The sequence below is a fragment of the Cyprinodon variegatus genome, unplaced genomic scaffold, assembly GCF_000732505.1.
Source record: "Cyprinodon variegatus isolate N-32 unplaced genomic scaffold, C_variegatus-1.0 Scaffold15, whole genome shotgun sequence".
Classification (NCBI taxonomy): domain Eukaryota; kingdom Metazoa; phylum Chordata; class Actinopteri; order Cyprinodontiformes; family Cyprinodontidae; genus Cyprinodon; species Cyprinodon variegatus.
In genome coordinates, this window is record NW_015150468.1 from 1,954,995 (window position 1) to 1,973,197 (window position 18,203).

At 34.6% G+C, this 18,203-nt stretch overlaps 1 protein-coding gene across 1 annotated transcript in view; it reads left to right on the top strand.

The window, feature by feature from the left end:
* Window positions 1-18,203, top strand: part of LOC107090552 (ephrin type-A receptor 6-like) — an 82,128-nt gene that overhangs the window by 12,556 nt on the left and 51,369 nt on the right. Inside the window, exons 2-6 of the mRNA XM_015383990.1 lie at window positions 1,824-1,888; window positions 12,214-12,342; window positions 13,199-13,348; window positions 13,437-13,598; window positions 13,711-13,939. Coding sequence (XP_015239476.1) covers window positions 1,824-1,888; window positions 12,214-12,342; window positions 13,199-13,348; window positions 13,437-13,598; window positions 13,711-13,939 — 735 coding nt within the window. The remainder of the gene's footprint in view (window positions 1-1,823; window positions 1,889-12,213; window positions 12,343-13,198; window positions 13,349-13,436; window positions 13,599-13,710; window positions 13,940-18,203) is intronic.

Here is an 18,203-nt window from a genome sequence, read left to right on the forward strand (position 1 = left end):
ATTAATTCAATGCAATAAAAGATATATTCGTACATCATTATTTTTTTTTACTTATGCAAATATATATACAGTTACGGAGCAAATAAATGATATTTCCAAAATATATAGAAAACATTTTGTCTTATTTTCTTTGTGAAATAACTTTGTCCCAAGGCCTTAAATGTATCCTCACACTCATGCATGTCTGTCAGAGATGGCATGCCTGTTTATAGAGAAGGTTGTGGAGCACTTTTAAGGAAAGCAAAGCATCATATTTCTTTAGGGCTCATAATGACTCATGATAGTCTTCTCTAACGCTTATCTGCTTTGATGAATATTAAACACTTCTAGAAGAGAGTTGATTTACTAAAGCACCTATACTGGACCTCAGTTGACCCCTAATTGTTCCACAGACCTTTTCCCCAAGCCTGAATGTCTTTGAGTGGTGTAAAGTCAGGCCGGGCAGACCTTCCCTTGACTTTGTTACATAGCTTCTTTTTTTTTTTCTTTTTTTTTTTTTATGCAATTCAGTTACTATGAATGAAGGTTATTTGAACAGGAAAATCTGTTCCAGGTTTCAAGTGCCTGAATCTATTTGTTGCCTTGTTGAAATACACTCAGTTGGATTTATGAGAGTTTGCCATTTTTAAAGATTTTGCCCTGTGTCTATCTCACCACTGGTGTTACTACTGAAAGAAAAGGATGTAGGTGGGAAGCTTTTGTTTAAGCGGCTGCAATTTTTGGTATTTTTAGATTCTTGTCGACTAAAATCAGACTAAATCAGAATGAAAAGTTAATGGGAATAAAACTATGATAAAAATCTCTAAACTAAAACTAAACTAAATTATGACAAAAAAAATTGACTAATTTTCCAGTACAATCTTTTACAATTTCGTTAAATAGGTATTAACCTGTAGTCTTTTAAAATGTCAAAATGTACACAGTTTAAATGTTACATTTAATTTAGGTCTGTTTCTTGAAATATTGTGAACAATGACAAACATAACACTTTCCACATGTAATGACCTGCCATCCACTTTATCTGGTTTTGATGATGAACTGTATTTTTTTTTAAATTTTTCAATTAATCTTCTGAACTGAACATTTTGTGAAAGTTTCTCAATGAACTCTTTGATGCACTGTGCAGGACTGCACAGTCTAGTGAATTGCATATACGGTATATATATATATATATATATATATATATATATATATATATATATATATATATATATATATATATATATATATATATATTGGGTAGCTTGGGGGGGAATTTCTTTTTTTCTTTTGCCACCGTGAGTAAAGTTCCTTCTAGTTAAAAAGGAGCTGCTAAATGTAGAAACAGAACAAAGTTTACATTTTCTGTGTTGGAAGTGAAAAATATATATATATTTTTTCTTTAGTATATGTCTTTCCCCATTATTTTTCTATTTTTGTATTTAAAGTGATGTTGCTGAAAATTCTTGACCTCTAAAAAAGAAAGTACAAATTTACCAAACATCTGCCAGGAAGAAGGTGTCTCTGTGTTAGGGTTGTCTCGGACTTTCCTAAGAGCTGTTATTTCATAGGTGGCTGAATCTGATAAGAGCTTTGAAGCTTATGTAATCTCCTCATTGACAGCTTGATAACTACTGTTCACTCTCTTCCTCTTTTGTCACCTCCACCTCTCCTCTTTCTGAAATTAATTGAACAACCCTTCCTGCAATTACTACTTTGCTTTGCCTGCACTTATTTTTTGATGTTTTTTTTTTTTTGTGTTATATTTTTCATTTCTTCTCCACCAACACGTCACCTCTATTTTACATCACATTTTTCTTCTTCCATTTCTTTTCTATCTGCAGTGGTTCTGTTGGACACGACAACAGTACTGGGAGAACTGGACTGGAAAACCTTTCCTGTCAATGGGGTGAGTGAGATCCCACCAGCAGGGTTTTATGGTGATGTCTTTTTTTTTTCACCAAAATAATAATGTTTATCAAAAATGAAAATAGATACCATCAGGAAATATATAATATAATTACCTAAAACCTTCTGTCATTTACTGAAAACTTGTTTTTATTTTTATTTTACTGTCATTTACTGTAACTGAAACAAATATTTTTAAAGTTTTCTTTAAAAATATTATGAATAGAATAGAATAGAAAATCCCTTTATTGTCCCACAATGGGGAAGTTCTAGTGTTAGAGCAGCAAAAATATAGAAAATATGGTCACACAAATCTGGACCTTAGAAGAGTGAACATTTGTGTGAATATTTTTTTTAAAAACAGCAGAGAGAGAATATTTGGTGCCTGTCATTAATTTTAAAAAAATGTTTAAATGAAATTTAAACAGTACCGCAGCAGAGCAATACTAGTTTTAGGGGGGGGGGGGGAATCCTTAAAACACTGCATTTTTCTGCATCTGGATGGATCCTGTTCACCCTTAGTGCAGTCTCCTAGAGTAGCAGGTCTAATGTGCTGTCCAGCAGCGCAGGATTATTTTACAGGTGGCGTATTTTAATCACAATCATCAGATCAAATGGAAAGGTAGCTTGCAGCAAGCTTGTCTTTTGAAATCAAAATCTGTATTAAAACCTGTAGCACTGATGAATATAAATGTGCTCTGTTTCCACAGAGGAATTGGATTTTTTATGTATTAATCACTGTTTAAATGCTTTATTACATTGTGTTATAAGATATACCAAAAAATAACGTATATGTTTTTCTCTGTGCTTCTACTCTATGGCCACTCTCCACACAGCTGTGGTCCTCAAAGCATACAAGCTGTAACATTCAACTTTTTTTTTTATTCAAGTTATACATTAGTAAAAACGATCATTGGTGAGTAAAAATACATCAGAAACTTTGTATTCTGTATTATTGTGTCTGTATTCTGTATTATTATATCTGCATTACAAAGTTATAGAAAAAAGTACACCCAGCCCAAATAGTACATCATGTGTAACTTTGAAGCTGTTCTTTTCAGTGAGAAATGTAGCTTATGACTTGAAAGTAGACTATACACCATCCTGGTGTTTTGTATCTGAGCTCTAACCTTTTCAGCATAAGCGAGTACCAAGAACAGGAGAGCGGGGAGTGAGGAGTAACAGGACTAATTTCCCCCGAGGGAAAGGCAGGCTCAGAATCTAGGATGGATGTGGGACTTTTGAATTTCAGTGTGAACTGTGGGAGTGGAGGGCAGCAGTTTCACAATAGCTTTCAGCTGAAGTGTGTTGCAGATTCAGTTTTATAAATGGGGTGGTGTTGTGTTATTTCTTGGCTGACTTGAGAAAGTCCCATGTGGGGCTTCCACAGATATTAAGTGCTTTATTAAAATCTATGTGCTCCTTTTATTCTGTTTGTGTCTTTGTTGGGACAATCTCAGCATTGGGCTTTTGGGGTTTTCATACTTCCCCACCATACTTTTAAATTTTTACGGGACAGTGGGAGTATAAGCGTACGTAGGTGGTGATGTTGTGTGTGGTTTCATAAACTTTGCTGTATGCCTGAAAGTCCGTAACATGCTGAGTACAGCACAAAAGGCAGTATTTTTCCCTGACATCTTCTCTTTTGAAGTTGATGCTACTGTTCACTAAGTTTATGTGCTTTCTGAAGTTTAGGGTGTTGAGTCTGACCCTACTGTCATCTTGCATCTGCACCAGCAGCTGGTTGTTGTTTCCTTAAAGAACTGTACTTTGCTTTCCCATTTTACCTGAAGGTGGCATGGGAATTGTTTGATAAACCCAAAGCAGAGGCAGGTGGCATGAGATTTAGTGGTTAAAGCACATTATGTATTTGTGTGAACAGCATGTGTTTCTAAATATATATTTCCAAAAAATACAAGTAAGGAAAGGTTTTATGTTTAGGAATTATTATCATAGCCAGGTGTTTGGTTTTAACCACACTAATTTATCAGGAGAAAGCAGTTTTATTTAAAACTCATTTAACTAAAGTATGATTCACTTAAAGGTATGCCAGCACACAAATATTAGAAATCTTACAGTAGTAGGAAGGTTAACAGTAACCATACAGTATTAGTAACAAAAATGTCCAGTTCAGCACTATTGGTTTGGTTCGGTACACCTGGAATCAGGCAGAGCTAGGATTGTCCTTTTTGTTGCATAACATTATAGTGTGACACCAAAACAGAACAGAGAGGACTCCAAAATATTACTAAAGTCTGTTTGGAAATACATTTCTAAAACAACCGCAATGGAAATCTGCATTTTTTCATCAGTTAAAAATCGTGATTAGCCAAGAGTTATATACTACATACTATTTTAAGGCGCTATCTGTTAGGTTCTACCCTTCTTGACGTCTGTTTGAGTTTCTTTTTAAGTGTTCAGTTTCATTTAGATTTATGTTATTCTGTGTTTCTTTTCCATTTTGTGCTATATTTATACAGTCTTGTAGTTTTTGAGTTGTTCTCTGTTGCCCCCTTGTGTAAGTCTCCTTCTCCTAGCTCCCTTCTTGATTCTTCTGTCCACACCTGCTCCCAATCTGCTGATTAGCCTGGTCTTTGTTCGGTCTCCCATTTATACTCTTCCTCCTCTGTTTGCTGGTCCCTTGTCGTGGCTTGCCTCCTCAAGTGTGTTTTCCCCTGCTTTTTGGTTTCTAGTATTTTGTTTTGGATTTTGTTTCTGTTGCCCTTGTGATTTTATTAAAGCTTCAAGAACTCATTTCTGCCTCCCTCATCTCTGCATTTGGGTTCTCAACCAACCTCCACCCCCACGTTGACTCTATCACGTATATCTAGTAGATTATATTGTCTTAATAGCAGCATGATTCAAAGTAATATAAACTTTTGGTATTTTCAAATTTCTGCAGTCTTATAAAATAAAGTCTAAACAACAAGATTGAGCATTTTCGAGAGGTTTAATTGTTATGTCCAATATATTATGTTTCATATCATGAATTCATTGGCTATACCAACTTTTAGTTTTAATCTTTATTTGTCAAACCATTTTTAAAATATGCATTGAAAACTCTATTTATATATGTATTTATATATTTATCTAGTTTTAGTGTTCTTTTTTGTTTGTTTGTATCTCTAAAAACCATAACAATTATGTATTATAGAAGTGAAACTGACAGAGATATTAAAATACACAGAGATTAAACTGATTTGATTGTATCATATAAGATTAACTCAAAAGGGGAAAAACTTTGAATTCAATTTTTACAAATATTTCATTTGGGACTGAGAAACAGCTGCAACAGCAGGTTGTCTTATGAAAACATCCGTAATATTACACAAGGTTGCGTGTGCATGTGAGTCTGTGTTTGGTGAAATAGTGGTGCTTCTCTTGTATTAAAAATTGATTAAATCAATTAAGCTAGACAAATAATTACAGAGAGGCTTTAAAGGCAAATCACCTCTATGGAAACAGCTACTCTGTCCTTGTTTCTCAATAAACAGACTTTATTGCAATGGGGACCAACAGCAGCATTAAGTGATTGAAGAAAATCACGGTGCGATGCCAACCAGATTCATATCAAATCAATAATTCATCAAAACTACAGAGATTTAATGATATTTCCATAACATCTACTCTCTTTCTTTATTTTAGTCTGACAAAGACAAATTGCTTTGTTTTAATCAAAACCTCAAACCTCCGCATTGGGATGAGAGCCCCAACCTTTGTTCCAGAAACAACGCAGCAGGTCTGCGATATTGGTTGGTTGGTGTATGCGGCCTCTGTTTACTCAACATCTAAATATTTTAATATGAAATATGCAGACCCTTAAAGGAATATTCCTAGAAATATTTCATCTGTCTCCTACTTTTATCCACAGATATTTGATTTAATGATGGTGTGTACAGATACAGTAACCAAAATACAAATATTTAAAATGCAGAAACAAACAAACACAACATGGCATTACGATTTAAGAATTTCCGGCAAGGCAAAGTATTTCTGTTTCTGATTAAAAACTCTATACACATCCCTCTAAAGTGGACTGAAGGGTAGGTTAAATGGCTAAAATTTGATTCAACAGTAACATAGTGAGAATTTTAGCAACTTGTGAGTGTTAAATCAATGGCCTACAAAAAAAAAGAGAGAAAAGAAAAACATTGCATCTATGTAACCTAAGTTTCATATAGTGTAGCTCATATTAGGATTAGTTGCTGTACAAAATATGTACATAGTATTCTGCCTGTACTGTGCTTCTGGATCTTCTGTATTAGGTTCATTTTATCTAAAGCACAGGATTTGTGTTTATTATCTATCAGCACATGTCATTGTAGCGTAACACATTTTCAGTCATGGCAACCACAAAATAGGCTTGATTTGGCTGCCTCCAACTCAAGCCTGTTTTGTTGAGTTTTTTAATTTTAATTTTTAAAAAATATGCATAAAATTATATATTTTTTTCTTTTAAAAACTATGCACTAGTTCAAGACATAATGTAATCTGTATTTCTTTATATACACCTAGGTATGAAAGAGTCCTCAGAACAATAAGATGCTCAAAGAAAAATAATACACTGTCTTCTAAGGCAATTTTGTCTCAAGGTTGCACATCAGGTACATAAGTCGAAAGATTTAAACGAAAAACACAAATACATAACATTACTTGAAAAGTAATGTTAAATATGAAAAGCGTCATATTTTAAAGTTTTTTAAGGTTCTTCTCAGAAACCCACACTTATGTGCTTGGGCTAACACTTGTTCTCTTTCCCCCATTTCCACAAAAAAGTCTTGTAACCAGTAAAGCCATTAACTGCTTTAGTGCAAACATACGTCTCATGTGGTCATTAAGGTATGTCTCCTGAGCAAGCATTGACAAGTCTTTATATAGGTACAAAAGTGTACTTATTCACCATGGTATAAATTTCTCAGTATATGTTTGTCCTTGTTTCTTATTAAAAAACTCTAATACAAAAGTCCAGTGATAACAAATTAGGTTTCAGTGTTCTATCACATTGCAAATGCAAAGCCATTTGTGTGAATTTTTATCAGCAAATCATAAAACCTTGTATATAACACCCCTATTTCAATATTATTATGATTTTCTGTACAGTAATTAGTTCTACATCTTACAGTTAAAATCCGATTTTACTGTCTGCTGAGCTTGTTACAAATATTCAAAGCGTGTTTTCATATCTGATTGCTTCTTAGAGTGTGAGCCGCAGCTCATCTTTCATATTCAGCACATTTGTTTCGGCTCTGAACCATGTTTCATCCCAGGGGTATATTTTCAAAGACTAGAGAAAATGTGGTGACAAATCACCATTTTTGCTTGTTTGTATGCATCATGGAGCTCTAATTACTTAATAGTGATCATATGCAACCAATTCTTTTTAGATGCTCAATTTTCTTTTTAAGTTCTTCTAAGGAGGGCATTGAAAAGAGGCAATAGGCTCGTCTTACATGAAATGTGGGAGTTGAGCTTCAAGATACAGTTCAGTTTTTCTATACTTAGTTACATTTCCTTTGCTAAAAGATTTCCTGTTATACAAAATAATAACAAATGTATTTTAAAACAACAAAAAGAGGTACAGATAGAAAGAGAGTGTAGAGATGATTCACAAGATATCTACCACATGATAAATTGGTTATAGTGATTCCCTACACTGGAAAAAAATTTAAATCTAGATAAGTAATTTTTTCTTAAAAATAAGTGCATTTGTTCTTGAATTGAGGAGATAAAGGAGACATTTTGCCAATGGAACAAGACAATTTAACGTTTTAAAATAAGAAAACACAATTGCATTGTCTTATTTCAAGTGGATATTATGTAATTATCTTATTTTAACAGTAAAAATACTCATTCCACTGGCAAACTATCTAATTTACCTATTAAAATCAAGGGTAAATATACTTAATTTAAGAAATGTTAACTTATTTCTAGATCATTTTTCCTGTGTAGATAAAGACATCAGTCAGAATCTTTTTGATACATTTTTATATATTTACTACTCTCTCACTGCTTTAATTATTATAATCGAAATATCTTAATAACCATCTCAAATGTCATAAAACTAGAAACTGCCTCTCCTCTGCCACTGTTTGTCCAAATATATCCATTCTGATCTAAATATTGTAAGTATTACCATCGAGTCCCGTAGAAATGAATGGTCAACTTCCATCTAGTGGTCTGGAGAGCTTCTGTTAGTAGGAGCTTGTTTGCAGCTTTTTTTCACCTACAGTGTTTTCTTTGTTTGAGTGTTTTTATCATGTATGTGTTTGCAATTTGTTTTCTTTTTACAGCACCTTTATGTATTTTGACTTGATTCTATTTTCTGTGATGGTTGCATTTCAGTTTTGTATCTTTTTCCTTTGCATATGTTTTTTGAGATTGCTTGTCTCATTTTTTGTCTTTTAAAGTACTTTTACCATTTGTGTATTTGCTGTGCGTTTGCACCTCTCGAATAAACCACGTGTTTTTTTAGATAAAAGCTACAATATGTCATTTCAGCAACATCTAATGCGCAGACTACAGCAACATGAGCCACATCTCCCTCACCGCTTCTGTCCCTCCAGCGGCAGAAGCTGTTATGGTACAAAGTGGCTTCCGTAATGTCTGCATCACCTTTCTTGTCAAGTGATGGCAAGGTTTGTTTATATTACAGATGCACAGATCAGAATTTGGGGCATTGATCATAAAAATCAGTATCTGATGATCAGCCATTCAAGCAACAAATCAATAAGTTCTTTAATAATGTTTTCTCATGTACATTAACATTGTATTATTAAATCTGAAGAGCAGGAGAAAGAAGGTTACATTGATAATTTTATAAATAGTATTTTATAAATAGTATTTGTGTAGGATGTAGGTTTTATATAGGCTCCCATTCGAGCATAACAGCGATCTCTACAGTCACTAGTTTATCAGTTCTGCGTTCCCGTAGAAAGATGTCTGCCTACATACACACTCCACCTGCTCCTATGTAATTATAAATACCAATATCTAAGGCAACCCAAACATACAGATTGAGTATTTCATTTTATAGATGATAAAAATATAACATACTTATGTATAAAAAATGACATTTCTGTCATTAAATCCCTGAAATGATTACACGCTATAGCTTTAACTGTTTAAAATGACCCAATGAAATCCCTAAAGCTTTCTGAAACAATAATGTGAGGTTTACATTGTGTCTTAGGATAAAAAAAAGATTTATTGAAACATATTTTAAGTAATTTTAATGTTTTGAAATAATTAATGGCATATTTATAGAGAATATATAGATACCAAGAATATTATCTGCACCATGCTGGAGTAAAAGCAGACATTAACTCCTATTTTGAAGTTTACACCATAAAGAATATACCTGAATATTGTCTGCCAGGTTTATATTTCATTAGTGAGGAGCAGCTACAGCATTTTAAGATGACCAGGGTACCAAATGAAAGAGTAAATGATTATGATTGATTTTTGATTTGGCCTAAGGGTGTCGCATAGAGATAATTTACATAGCTTAATTAATTGCATTTGCAGCACTCCAGTCAAGGTTAAAGTGTTATGCAATAATTTGTAATTGAGAGCACTGTACATCAGTTGTTCAATTTGTTGTTTGATTCATAGAGTTGCCGTGCTAAGCTTTAAATACTTTTCTTCTAATACATTTTGAAATTAAGTCAAATTGACATCAGTCAGTCACATGGTAAAATAATATTAGTAAACCTTCACACTTTTATATGAGTAGATTCTTACACGTTATCATGACTGCTATATTTCAAGCTGTGGCACAGTAAGAAGTGAAAATACTGCAAAGGTAAATAAGCAAAATATAAAACTCCTCTCACATTAAAAAAACATGTCCATTGATATGGGGGAAATATTCTGTAATGACAACAGAGCACATTTTGACAGGCTGTTATGACCCTTTGCAGTGTTTTTTTTTTTGGCAAAGGCACTATACTGTAAATGTATCTTTTGTGGTTGGCTAAATTAAAGTAATTTAAACACCCTCTATGAAGCAGTGGCGATTTCTCATTGAATATTAGGGAGGCTAAATGTCCCCTGCAAATTTTGTAAAATTATTTGTAAAAAATGCATTGTTAAACTTCATAAATGTAATCATTAAACTGCATTAAATAGGGGCCAAAATGCGCCTTATTTTATGTGTATGTTGCACATTAATCAGCTGTTTATTCCACTCTTGTGGAAAAAAATAACTGAATTTTTTTTTTTTTTTAAGATAGAACAATATTTATAAGTCTAGGATAAGCCAATATTGCTCAAGCTCTTATTGAACATTCCTTAAAGTGTAATTGTGAAACTAATTTCTGGATACTTTTACTTTTATTCATTCAAGCTATTATTTATTTTATTAGATGATATCTATCTACTGAAGATGTTACAATACAGAAAGATTATTTTATCACTTTTTAAGCTGGGTCATGTAGCTAAACATGATAATTAAGTTCAAGTGTATATGTAAAGAATTAAAAAAATTTTCTCAAACTTGGCTGTGTTTTTTCCTGATTTTTTAGACCTAGTAAAAAACAAACAAAGAAACAACAATAACAAAAGGTATATATGATAATAAGGTGGGTTCCTCCTGCTGCTGTTGAAGCAAACTCTATTTACATTTTATTTTTTATGTTAGGATGGAAAAAGAAGCAACCTACTATATGGGTCCAGAGTTATGAAAATAAAATGTATTTTGTGGTAGATCAATTTCTGTCTCACCTTTGAAGCATGGGTTTGTTTTTCATTTACTCCCCTAATGGTGTGTTGGATGAGAAGAAGTGGTAAGCACTGTGTCAAAAAGTGGTCAGCTCACTTGTCTTCACTCTGATTATTATCTCTGCTATTTAAGTATGATACAGATAAAAGATACATAAATTGTATTGTGATGAATCAAGTATTTAGAGACACATTTTTTCTCTGTCAGCATAATTCTGTTGAAGGCAGAGTAGGTTTGGTTAGCCATTAGGTGAGCCTCCTCAGATGGGTCATTAGTTCATAACAAGTCCAGCAGAGAAACACTTATTTCCTCCAGAGGTCTAATTAGTCTCTAATTATCCCAATTTAACATGCTTGTTGATCTGTGGAAACACACCGGAGAAACATGCCAACTGCACACAGACAAAAAAGGACCCATTCGACAGAAATGAAAAATGCAGCTGTCTGTTTAAAAAGAAAAAAAAAAACATATTTTTTCTTCATGGTGTAAAAGGAAATAGAATTCCTTATAAAGAACTTCTATTGCAATGTGTATTGCTGTGTTTTCTTTTCAGCAGACACTGAAGAACATAGAAGGATAGGAACTCCTGTGTATATGTTTCTGAGCCATGATGTCCAGCTATACAGTCGGTATTATCTCATCTGTTTGTGTAGCACCACTGGAGAAGTCCTGCGTGTATTCGTATGTTGAAGCTCTGATCATCCGAGTGTTAAAGAGCAGCAGACAAATGAGTGGGAATGTCAGATGCAACTACCTGAAAATGTTAGCAAAACTGATTTAAGCTCTGTCAAAAGTTATGTTTTTGAAATTATGTTTTTTTTTTAAGCTCAAGAACGTTTACAACTTGCATGATTTCTGTAAAAAAGTCCTAATGACATTCACTGATGTAGCTGTTGTTAGTATTTTTAACAGCTTTGTGTTTTATTAAGCATACCTTTAACTTAATCTCAGTCTGATGCATTCACACTGTTTAAAGATGTTTTTTGATGCTTTGTTGATTCAAAATGTATATCTATATTAATGTTACTTAAACCAACTGCATGTGCATATTTTAGTATAAAGGATATGCAGCCAATTACTTAATCCACAGTTAAGTTCCACTTTTATAAAGCTTGTTTCAATATAAATACTTATTTAGGTAATGCAGAAATTCCACATAATGCAGAGCTAATGGGGAAACATGACTGTTTTCAAAATGCTTTTGCAAGCTTTGCAAAAAAGTTTTCCATGGAGACCAGGGAGTGCGTTTTGTTGATGTTAAAATACGATGTTTCTGTAATCTTAAACACGTTTTTACTTGATACATAAAAGTTGAAATGAATGTGTAGCCTCATATTTATTCTGTAGAAAAATTTATCTTCAGCTCTTCTTTACACTTTTTTATATAATGGCCATACATTTCTTTATCCTTTCAAATAAAAAACAAAATACTTGCATAATTAATTAGATGTTAAGATAAGTACTTTACGTTAAACAAATAAACTATTTTTTGCAAGATTTGTAATATTTCATACTTATTGTATGAACGCTAATTGTACTAAATTAAATGTGAATTGGCATTACTTACTGAGAGATGTATCTGTGTTTTGTCTGATGCTTGTCTGCAGTGGGATGCCATCACAGAGATGGATGAACAGAACAGACCTATTCACACCTTTCAGGTTTGCCATGTGATGGAGCCAAACCAAAACAACTGGCTGCGGTCTGGATGGATCCAGCGGCAAGCTGCTCAAAGGGTCTGGGCCATATCTATTTGCTAGATATTTTTCTTTTTGTGATATCCGTTTTGAATTAAGTTATCACGTTGCAGGGTTGTTAAAGCTTCAGAATCAAAATGCCTATGCTGTCACTATAAGCAGAACAATCAGATTAAAAGCTACCAATATCAGAGCAAAGACAGAGTAGAAAAAAAGTAATATACGGTATGAAAAATATATGAAATTTATGCAATTTACAGTGACGACATTTTTTTCCAGCAATTTTTATTGCCATTACACTGTCACAAGTAAAGAGCAACAAATTTAATTCCAGCATTAAACCCATCCCCTTTTAAAGTAGTGGGCTGCCATTGTACAGCGCCTGGGGAACAGTGTGGGGGGTTACGGGTCTTGCTAAGGGACCCAAAGGGGCAGTCCTTGGGTGTGGGGCCCAAACTAAGTGCTGATAGGGATTCAGTCATTAATGTTGCACAACGCGGCAATGTGTTGAGAAGATAATACTAAATAAGGATAATACTTAATGAGTCTCATTTAGAAAAATAGGAGCAAGGATATTATTTTAAACTTTTAATTGTTTCCTATTTCATTTACTCATCATGTAAAACTGGTTTACACCTTTTTTCCCTCTTAAATAGATTTATTTGGGTATTACTGTAAAAGTTTTCTTTTACGGTATTTTCTCACAGTTAAAATGTTTTGATTCTTGCTCAACTTGTTTTACTAATATAGAATAAGTTAATAAAATCGGAGAGGCAAAATCAGTTTTGGGTGATATAAATACATGTTCATGCAAAAAAAGATTATTAAACTAAAATAATTACAAAAAAAAAGTCACCAAAATTGTTTTTGTGTTTTTTTCTTTATTTTGCCTCAGGTATACGTAGAGCTACGTTTTACCCTGAGAGACTGTAACTCCATCCCATGGGTCTCTGGCACCTGTAAGGAAACCTTCAACCTATTTTACCTACAGACGGATGAACCGCTTCCTGTAAGAACACGGTTTCGCCCTTCTGACTATGCGAAGGTCAGTTACTTGAGAAACTTATATTTCCATTGTAAACTGCTGTTATATCCAAAACTTTGGGAAAAAAATGTTTGTTGTTGGTTTGAAGGTGGACACTATTGCAGCAGATGAAAGTTTCACGCAAACAGATCTTGGAGATCGTGTTCTTCGCCTCAACACAGAGGTCAGGGAGGTGGGACCGGTGACAAAGAAGGGTTTCTACTTAGCGTTTCAAGATGTCGGAGCTTGTATTGCCCTTGTTTCTGTTAAGGTCTGTAAACCTGATTGTGAAACATTTCTTTGCATGAATTAGTGTCTTCAATTGTTCAAATGATTCTTTTTAAAACTCCAGCAAAATATCCATTTGTCCTGTTTTGCTTAAGGTATTCTACAAACGTTGTCCATCAACTTTAAGGAACCTGGCAGCATTCCCTGACACAGTGCCACACATGGACTCATCTTCTCTTGTGGAAGTGAGGGGGGCATGCGTGGAGAACGCAGAGGAAAGGGACACACCCAAACTTTATTGTGGTGCTGATGGTGACTGGCTTGTTCCACTGGGCCGCTGCATCTGTAGCATCGGCCATGAGGAGATTGATGACCAGTGCCGAGGTGAGGAGCTACATTTAGTGCTCTGTTGGATTTTTTTAATGTGTGTGTTTGTGCTAATTTTTTGGCACGTCACCCCTCAGTTTTTATTACTGCAAATACACAGAGGGTAACAAATAAAAAGGAAAAATAAAGCTCTGCATCAACTATCAGATCTCCAGAACCCTTTCTGTTATTGGTAAAAATGTGAGTTTATAGAACTTAAAATGTACTTTATCATCTGAGATTTGGCATCCCTACCTGGTCCCTTGATCCACACTCCTGTTCATCTCCTTTTACCACCATCTGCTTTAACCATTTTCCCCTTATTTCTTTGTTTACTTCTTACCTGCCCCCATTTCATAATTGTCCTTCAGTTACTCTCTTACAAGTCATACTTGCATAGCTGATTCCTTTTCCTTAAGGAGTTAAATACAAACATACATTTATCATTTCTTTAGCTGGCATCCCTTAAAACTTGATGTATACACAGACGTTAATGTTAAATAGCTGGAATGAATACCAAGGTGTTTCAGTGAGTGGCTTGTAGTGGGCTTTTTATCTAATAAATTATCTCAGTGTTGCCTAAAATTAGCGCATTGTGAGCTGAACATATTAATGAAAAGTTAAAGAAACCATTGGCTTGCTCCAGATAGTCTGTTGGCCTGGTTTCTCATTTCCACTGTGTAGACAAACTAAGAGCTAGCCAGCTAATTGCCTTCATTTGTTAGTTTCACAGATAATTTAGCTTGCACCTAGTCTTTTCTAAAACTCCCCCAACCCCCTCTTTCATTCCTGCCTGACTCTTGTAATTAAGGCAGTAGCTAAATTGAGCCACACTGTGCGATTACAATTACCATGCCCTCCCTGTTTCTTACAACATTTCTGCAGACTTACAGCAGTCTCGACTGGCTAGGGTGAAATTCATGTAGTACCCCTGTGGAGATGTAGTTGCTCAGGGTCTTGCAGCTCAAACACTCATTAGCAGCTGATATGTAGGACAGTCTGTAATATCTTCTTTATTTGCTCCTCGGGTGTAATTTTTCTTATCTTCATGTCTTTTATCTACTTTTTATTTATCTTTTCACAATCTTTTACACTCAATCATACCAAGTTAAACAACGCTGAAATCTGTCAGGAGAGATTACCACTGAGATGGCAGCTTAGGTGCAGCTGTCTAATGTATATGTCCCAAATCTATACTCTCCCTGTTTGCAGTCTTATGCTGACAGTGGCAGCTTCTCTTGATTGTTTTGAAGCACAGCCTTGTACCCTAGGCTTTCTTGGCAGCTACTACATGCCAGTAAATTTTGCCATTGTGACCCACTTAGCACTGTGAAAACAATTTGACAGATACCTCAGGCAAGCGCAAATTGTAATTTTGCAAAGCGATTAACTTTCATGCTACATTTGGATAGAAAAGTACAGTAAATATTTATATATCATTAAAGCCACACCGGCCTACATAATTAATATAAATAGGTTTTAACACATAATTTAGACATGGACTCATTTTCTAAAAAGACATGTATTCAGTATGAATACCTTTGGTGGTATATTTCCATACACTGTCAACAGTCTGGTTTAACAGATACTTGGAAAAACTTTACAAAAGGGAAAAACATCTCTCACAATGCAGTTTGATTCAGTGATCTTATTGCTGCTTAATATCAATGTACTGGTAGGATTTTGAAAATACGATAGAGGTTTGATAAAGAATATGGGTAAGTTACAGAAAATAAACAACAAGAACATGGCCTGGATCCATAGGCCGAGTTATGAAGAATCAGTTATTAAAAGTCAGACCAGAGAGCTTATAAACACAACGAAGGGCGAAGAATGACATTGGAAATAGATGAGCTGATCATGAGGATTTAGAAAGTGTGGAAGGGAGCACAACAGGGAGACTGAGAGAAGATGAATAATTGACATAGAGGGAAATAGGAAAACCAACACTTATTCAGAAGATGAACTAAGATACTCGGAGAACAGAACGCAAGAAATAAGTAAGAATCTAAGCTTAAAGGAACAAACTTTTATAACAAAACCTTTAAAACAATAATGAACACACTGTAACTAAATAAATATGGCACAACCTATTTGATCAAAAATTAATAAAGAAGAAATTGCCTGTGTCAAATCACAGACACAAGTGAAAATTGAAAATCCCCAGGATCAAAGTCAAAACAAAGATATAATGCGGTGCAACATTGGCATTGGCAGCACAGGCGACATGGATTTACTAAACTACATTTTACAAATATGTCTTAAGGGTAAACTAACCAGTGACTCTTAATGAGGGTGAGATAATTCCTTTAATATACACTGCAGGCACCAGATCTGTGGATTGTCACCAAATGCAGTGCCAGCAGTTGTTCCAGCCTACAGTAGGAAATAAATATACTACTTGCTTCATCAAAATGAATTTAGTATAGCAATAAGGAATACAAATTGTCTCTTTATCTTTGTATTATGTGCAAGAAAAGCAGTGCAGGGGAGGGATGCATACGAAGCCCTGCCAGCCTTCCAAGTGTTATTTGTTTTTATGAGATTTTCTATGCCATTGGTACTTTTGAATAGTACAGGTCGATGAGGATTGCCTTAAGTTTGTGACATACATCTTATACACATGGACAGTAACAAGGCAGATCCGGTAAAACACTGTCATTAATTTTGGGGTAATGTGTGGAGAGAGTGGAATTTGATTTCAAGTAGTTGTGGGGCATCACCCTATATTGTATAGAGACAGTGGACACATAAGTAATAAAGCCAAAGTTATTTTTAACTTGATAAACGTTGTGCTGGCACATAACTCCTATAGAACCATTGTTGTGCCAGTTCATGGTTAAAAAGAACAAGCTCAAAATTCAGTTTACACAGATGAAATTAACTAGCTCACATTCATAGTTCATAATTAACTAACTTCACAAACCTATAAATGAACTAGTTCAAGTTAATTTGGTAAATTAAAACACAATTCTAGACAACAGAACCTCATTTTCACCCTTTAAATCTGTAATCATAATGTATAGAAAGAAATGGAGAATACTTGATGCAGTCAAGGAATACAGGATCATACAGGTACATTCAGGTTCTGCTGGAAAGATGTGTATCAAAAATGATTTCTTATGTTCCTCATTCATTAGCAGATATTTCCAAAACTAGCTTGGATGCTTTAACTCAATGTGTCATTTTAAATTTGAAGTGGACGTGGCTGACGTATGGATCTGTTGTTAAGTCCCAGTGGGTGCAGGTTGCACGAAAATGTGAGCTTTTTTTCTGTCCGATTCTTCCCTTGTTAGCTCATAAATCTCTACCAAGAGCTCTGCAAAACTGGCATCAGAAAAAACCAGTAGACCAGTCTGAATTGTGCCGACTAGTACTGGCAGTAGACATGCTGGTCTGTCATGCGGTATGCCGTAAAACTTACGTAATCCAATGAAAAGTATCGTTATAAATTGAACATGATCGTGTGTTGTGTGTGATGCTCAATTTTCTTAGAGTGAACGTCACTCTCATTTACGTTCATTAATTTAAAACTGATCCGTTCACCTTTCAGTAAGCAGCATTCATTGAACGTATTCATGCACAATACTGTATAGAACCATTGGTTGTCTGGGTCTTTACTTCCTGCTGGAGCTATTTCTTCTAGCTATAAGCATAAACTGTATTGTGCGCCCTTTATTCGAACTTAAGATCCCGGTTTCTCATAACCTCCAAGATAACAGGTTACTCAAAAGATGGAGTTTTGGGAAGGAGAAGAAGAGTGCTGTTTTCCTCATGTTTCCCGATTGCCTGATATTTGTAGCAAAAATATTGAATTAATATTTTTTGTACTGTCAGCTACAGTAGCAGCCACAAATTAATTACATAAACACAACCTCTGACATTCATAGATTTAAAGACAGTGCTGTAACAGATGCTGCCTATATTAAAATGGTGTCCTTACTATAAAATAGAAAAAATAAAAAGTATGAAATATACATTCCCTAAAAATACTAACCTGACAACAGCCAGATGCATGTCTCGCTCCGCCCAGCTCCACTCACATACATCTGGGAACCCGCTCATTGAAAGTGATTTCCCCAACCCAATTTATGGTCTGTCCAATCAATATGCAGGGTGGGTGTGTCCTGGAGTGGAGAAGCGATCGTGAGATTCCAACAACAATGGCGGCTCGCATTGAGGAAGCAAGCGTTAGCATTGATGCTGCTATTTCTTCTGTGTTGTCCAATCTATCTGATATTGTTTCATCAAAAGAACATCAGAGAACGGCTTTGAAGGCTTT